Raw genomic sequence first — 6610 nt, forward strand, 5'->3', positions numbered from 1 at the left:
TTAAATTCCAGTGAAATATATTTATGTTTGTGGTTGTAATGTGACAAAATATGGAAAAGTTCAAGGGGTATGAATACTTTTGCAAACCACTGTATCTCCAATAGCACCAATGCTCATCCCTTTTTTGCATGTTACACATATGTTTTTCATCTTTGAGAGTTATTCTTATCATCTTTTATTGTGCTGGGACCTGAGTACATGTTTCTGTCTATCATGTATCAATGTGAATTGTGTTTTACCACCAAATTTATGTTAACCGTATTTTACYGAAAAATGTTACCATTGTTGCCCCAGAAGTTTCCCAACAAAATGAAAGTTTTAGCTGTTTAATTTGACACGAAGCTGCCCACATCTGCCAGCAGAAGCAACCCTTCAAAATAAAAGCCGAAACACGTGGCTGTTTAGTGGTTGAGTCCCAATTTACCTCCTACATCGCGGCAATGTGACTTTTACGCACACATGCATTACGATGACGATGCTCAAATGATAAATCGGGTAGCTCTAAATACTAGCATTCCTTAAATAAAACACGTCGTCCCCCACCTTTCTTATCAGTTTTAAACTAGGATCATCTTATGTTGATTTAAAAAAAATGTGCTGGCTCACATGATGTCGTAAAATCTCACTCAGTTTGTTAATACTTGAAATATGTGTTGTGAATAACTCTATGCCTACTACCACATCTAAGTTTAGTCCAGTATCTAAAACACTGATTGTGCTATAGACCTTTTGTGATAGCTAAGCTTAGCCACGGGGGCCATCTTGAAATGGGTTAAGTCCAAAAGTTCAGGACCATCTGCACTGTTTCTTTGCAGGACTTTAAAGTGCCTGTGACATGAAATTTTTAAAATAAATAAAAAGGTATTATTGGAAAGATAACATCAATAACATATTGCAAAAAAAAATCCCGCTGCTGAGATGAACAGTTATTGAGATATTTGCATTTGAAGTTCCAGGAAGTGATGTCAAAGGGGAATGTCTGCATGAATTAGAGCACTGATAAAATGGCTAAGGACACAGACTGTAGAGGAGAATCTGATGTCTCTTTAGGTTATTTTGAGTCACTATGAAAGAGCGATGAAGACGAGTCAGAGTTCAAATAATATAATTTCAATAAACAAAGACTAGAGAGTTCTATTTCTGAAATAGTTCCCCTTTGATGTCACGTCCTGTTTCACTTTGGCTGATTCGAGTTCAAAAGAAATTGTGCCATTTATGTGTCAAAATGGGTAAAATCAAGTTTTATGCAAGTTTTTTTAATAAAAATGTGTTTTCTTTGACTGTTTGTATTCGATGGATAGGCATGTTACAGACATTTTGTTTTTAGGTTGTTGTATCAGATTGTATCACTGGATCTTTTCTTTTTTTAAATGAACAACAATTTGTGCCTTTATTTCCTACAGGGCTGCTCTCACCACARCATCTAAACTCTACAACAGCGTGGACGATGCTCTCCATAAGCTCGTCCAGGTGTCCAACCACAAGGGTCGAGATCTAGAAGCACTGGGTCGACTKGCAGGACTGGTGGACAAACTGGAAAAGGTGTGGACCAAAAAAGAAATTGTGTTTACTGAGTTCTCTAAGTAATTAAAGATCTTACAAGGCATGTCCTGATAACAGTTTTTCTCAAACCGAGTATAAGTACTTCAATTTGGGAACTCACTGAGTTAGAACTTAAATATCATACAACGATTTTAAAAACACATTTCTTTTATTGATAACAAGGTGTCTGTCCTTCTTTATAGGCCTACAGCCCCTTCTTACTGCTCTGAATCCAAACATCTTCACTTCTCTTTTCCTAAAATAAACAAGATGGAAACTCTTGAGTTTCTTATAATTATAAATAGTCTTGTTTTAATTTCCTCTCAGAATCAGTCATTACTTCCTTGTCTCACTTAATGTGACGTTACTATATAATRAATAATGTGCTTATAGCAAAACATTCAGTTTTTTGTCTGTATGCTTGATGTATATGTCCTAATCCCTGTCCCAATGTACAGCACATTGTCTCACGTCCTCCTCTGAACCCGTGTTGGCCTTTAACCCACAGTGTGATAAGGAGATTGAGCAGGTGCAGTCCCAGCTGGAGGACTACAAGGACCCTCCTCTGTCTCTCAGCAGACTCTCTCTCAAACAACAAAAGTTCAGGACGTTCAGAGAAACGGCCAACGTGAGTGACACAAACAAKTGCTGTAAAACACAAGACTCTGTTCCCCGTCTCAAGTCTTAGCTGACCCCTCTTTTAGGAGCTGCACAGTGGGACTCTGTCAGTCCTCAGTGATCTGGAGAGCTGGTGCGAGCTGAACTGGTCGGGCCTAAGCGACGTCCAGATTCGACTTCCTCCCGTAAGGGAGAAGCTGAGGGACATGTCCCACTGTCTGTCCGACTGCTGGACCACTCTGGACAACACGCAGAGGCTGCTGTCCACTCTGACCGAGGTAACGCACCACAGATGCACCACACCATAAACGCACAGTCACCTTTTAAAACCCAACAGTCATGTTTTCTGTCCCGCCCTCTGCCAGGCGACCCAGTGGTGCGACGCCGTCTCCTCCACCTCGTCCTCACCATCGAGTCCTCCTTCTACCTGTCCTCTGGCGTCCCTTCCTCCGATCCCCCCGTCGCGTTTCCAGGATGCGCGGTCCTTAGCCATGGAGCTCGGCGGTGGGGCRCTCCTCGAGCTCTGGACTCAGACGGTGGAGCGCTACCAGCAGACCGTAGCTCAGGTCAAACCCCGCTTCCTCCAGTCGGACAGGACCCAAACCCAGAACCAAGGGAAGCCCAAAACGCCCTCCGGCAGCAACGTCTGGGATCTGATGGGGCCCGAAGGAGAGGGGGACTGGGGTGTGGGAGCTGGAGGTGCAGAGGTGGGGTTACAGTCTTGGGGGTCCTTGGCGTCGCTGTTCAGACCGCAGACGTGCTCCACGCTGAAGATAGGAGAGGAGAAAGGGAACAAGAAAGAGGGGGCAGGTGGAGGGAATGGAAGCGGAGCAGGAGGAGCTGGAGGAGGGAAATTCCTGCAGAACCTTCTGAATCCTGCAAAGAAGAGTGTGAGTTCTGTGATGTCATCAGCTGCCATTTATAACTTCGTGTGTAAAATATCTGGTTTATGTATAGTTGGGAATGTACACAGGGTCGGCCATAGYCAATTTGGCACCCTAGGCAAGATCACAGGTTGGCGCCCCCCTTGTGAATTTTTCTAAATCTCACTACCAGTTTACATACATTCACATTAGTTTTGTATTTGATATTATTTTTTTATCTTTAGAAACCAGGTTGTCCAATTAAGACAATGAGGAACACCTGCTTATGTTAACGAGCAGCTGTGGAATGAAGCAGTTCAAGGGGGGTCCAGGGCCATACTCCCCCAGGCAATTTTGAAAAAAAATCCTTACAAAACTGCATTTTCCAGCCATGTGAAGTTCAATTTACTTAATTCTTGGGTTTAATAAAATMTTAAATCAGTATTTTAYGAAGCTAGAACACAGGAAGAAAATGTTCAAAAATTGGATGCCAAATAATTACGCAGGAAGCCAAGTTTCATTCAAAGTTATAAAGGTTTATTCCTCAGCTGTTACACATATTAAGGGCAGCTGTGGCTACAGTGTAGTTTGCCATCATCACTGTGTGAATGTGAGTGTCTGTTAGTGTAAAGCGCTTTGGGGTCCGGAGGGACTTGAAAAGCGCTCTATAAGTTCAGTACCATTTACCATTAATTAGAGACATGTTGATTCTATCATTGTTGAAATGAGTACAACTGATGTAAAACTGTATCTAAAATTCWGTCAGTCAAAAGAAATTCCTATAACMCTAAAAACCATWCTTTTAACCTGAAATTTATCTGAAAATCATACTTAGAAACTGCATTATCCTTTATTTTTTCACCATAAGCACCAGTAGTTAGACTTGACTGTAAGGCAGGCTGAGAAGGCCGCAGAACAACTTACTTTCGTGAACTTGCGTAACCAGTGATTATTCTACAGACTAAATTGACTGTACTTTGATAAAAATTTATAAAAAAAATTTACATCCCCCATTTGTGCCGCCCCCTAGATGGACGGTGCTCTTAGCGTTTGCCTATACTGCCTATGTCACAAGTCTGCCCTGGATGTATCCAATGCTGAATTTCTGAAAGTTTTATTAAAATCTGTCCAGTGTTTTTTGAGATATTTTGCTAACAAAATAAAACATTAATCCTAGTTTTATACTGTAACTTCTTTTACTACAAGACATTGCACATTTGATAAATAAAAGTCCCTGTTCTGTTTCCACCCTGCTCACCGTCTCAATGACCTTRCAGCCTGCGGAGACTCCGCTCCCCWCCAAGCCCCCCAGGAAGCGCCACCCGAGCTTTGACCTCCAGGCTCTTCTGGCCCCTCGCCGAGGCAACGCCACCCCCAAACCGGATTCCCCCGTCGGCGGGCCGAGCCGTAACTCCCCTTTGTCCTGGCTGGGGCGAAAGACGTTAGCCGACCCGGTCGTCACCACCAGTCTGGCCGCGGCCGTCCCCGGGTGGGGCAGCGGAGGAGGTGGGGGGGTGTTGATTCGAGGAGTGGAGGTCAGCAGCAAAGAAGTGGTGGACCACACGGGGTCGCCGCGACAACATGTCCTGTTAGGCAGGACTGAGAGGGACACGGGGATGGATAGAGCTGGCTCAACTGCACAGAGGTGAATTCATGTGTTTTTTTACTGATTTGTTCAACGTGTCTGTTTTCTCTGGTTGCCTTTCTCCCCACCCCCACGTTGACCCCGCTTGCTTTCCGTCCACCCTGCAGTAAGTTGTACCTGCTCTGGTGCAGGATGCTGAGCTCAGAGAGACAGTATGTRGCGGTCCTGAAGGGGGTCGAAGAAACCTACCTGCCTCTGCTGGAGCTCTATGACACCCCAGCCTYCATCAGGGGGAAGGCTGACTGTATCTTCCCCTCCTGGACCAGCCTCAGCACCTTCCACGCTCAGAATCTGCTGCCTGCCATGGAGGGGGCTCTGGTTCAGAGTCTGCTGCAGCAGGACTGCTTCAGCAAATATGTACGCTCAAASTTTTACTTTACTGTTTTGGCCTTTTTCTTTAGCTTTTGTCTATGTGAAGTGACATAAATATAATGTTTTGTGTAAATATTCTTTAGTGAAATTATGGTTTGGGGCTGTAAGCTAAAAATCTGCTAATACAAGCTAACAACACTATTAATGAAAGTCAAGGAGCATGCTTTAATTACCATTAAAATACAACAACAACAACAACAACAACAACAACAACAATAATAATAATAATAATAATAACAAGCCTGGTAAGACTGAACAAAAATATAAATGCAGCACTTTTATTTTTGCTCCTATTTTTCATGAGACTTTTTCTGTGTAATCAAAATACTTTCTTCCTTCAAATGTTGTTCAGAAATGTGTGAAAATCTGTGTTTGGGGGGCAGAGATAATCCATCCCACCTCGCAGGTGTGGCATATCAAGATGCCGATTAGACAGCATGATTGTTGCATGTGTACCTTAGGCTGGCCACAAATAAATAAATAAATAAATAAATAAATAAATAAATAAATAAATAAACTGTTTTTAAATGCAAGCCAACATCAACTAACTCTAATCTTTTATGTTTTATTCTTGATCCAAAGCGGGAGCAGTTCCTTCAGTATTCCCAGTACATCAGATTAAAACCAGAACTGGATTCTCCACTGGTCACACAGGCTGCTGACTTCTTTAAGGTAGGAGTCCACATGTTTCTGTTCTTCTTTTGAGTGTATAAATCTATAAAGTACACCTACTACGGTTAAGATTTCAGTGACAAATGTGCTTTTYCAGGAGGTTTTTCTTGCATGTTTTTAGAATCAGCTGTAAACCTGTGCCATCAGAAACTGAATTAATTTGCTCACACTGAATTTGGATTTCCACAGTTTGAAATTAAATGTTTTGAAAATTAATTTCACAACTGAAACTGAATTTAATTGAATTTTAAAGTTTTGAATCTGCGTTTTTTAGCTTAAAAACTGTGTTTTGTTGTGTTGAAATTGAGTTTCTGATGACGCAAATCTTTCCATACTTATGAGTCCATTTTCTCTTTTTGCATTTGTTGTTTTTCTTTACTTTGTTCAATCTCAACACAGTGCTATCAGCACAAGTATTATTATTTTTTTGAGCAGATCACAAGCAAAAAASCAATTAAAGTAGCTTTTTATTTTGTCCGTGGCAGCAATTAAAAACAAGCTGTATACCATGAGGCTAATTCATTGTTCAATATACAAGAAAAGCCAATTAAAACCAGATTATAGGGACTGTAATTTGAGCTCCCAAGCTACAATGAACTAAAACTAATCCATCGACAGCATGATGAGATTACCACGAGGACTTTACATGAAGAGATCAAAGAGCTTAAAACTGCACGAAAACTGTTTCAGGAAGCAGAATTTCTGTCAGATTACCASCAGGAGGCAGCGTGTGTTCATGCCACAACCTGCAGCTCCTCTGAACAGGAAGGTTTATGGTGATGGTGATGSCTGAGGGACTGGAGACCGGGATGATGGAGATGATTGTAGGAAAAGGTGATGATGATTGTTATGATGCTGAAAACAGGAGCAAAGTATTATTTTTTTATTATTGTTGTTG

General features: G+C 41.8%; 1 protein-coding gene across 1 annotated transcript in view; it reads left to right on the top strand.

Annotated features, from left to right (window-relative positions):
* arhgef40 (Rho guanine nucleotide exchange factor (GEF) 40) overlaps nt 1–6610 on the top strand; it is a 68022-nt gene that overhangs the window by 38133 nt on the left and 23279 nt on the right. The window contains exons 14-20 of the mRNA XM_014022675.1: nt 1404–1542; nt 2051–2170; nt 2247–2438; nt 2526–3050; nt 4301–4668; nt 4776–5025; nt 5623–5712. Coding sequence (XP_013878129.1) covers nt 1404–1542; nt 2051–2170; nt 2247–2438; nt 2526–3050; nt 4301–4668; nt 4776–5025; nt 5623–5712 — 1684 coding nt within the window. The remainder of the gene's footprint in view (nt 1–1403; nt 1543–2050; nt 2171–2246; nt 2439–2525; nt 3051–4300; nt 4669–4775; nt 5026–5622; nt 5713–6610) is intronic.

This window comes from Austrofundulus limnaeus, unplaced genomic scaffold, assembly GCF_001266775.1.
Source record: "Austrofundulus limnaeus strain Quisiro unplaced genomic scaffold, Austrofundulus_limnaeus-1.0 Scaffold338, whole genome shotgun sequence".
Classification (NCBI taxonomy): Eukaryota; Metazoa; Chordata; class Actinopteri; order Cyprinodontiformes; family Rivulidae; genus Austrofundulus; species Austrofundulus limnaeus.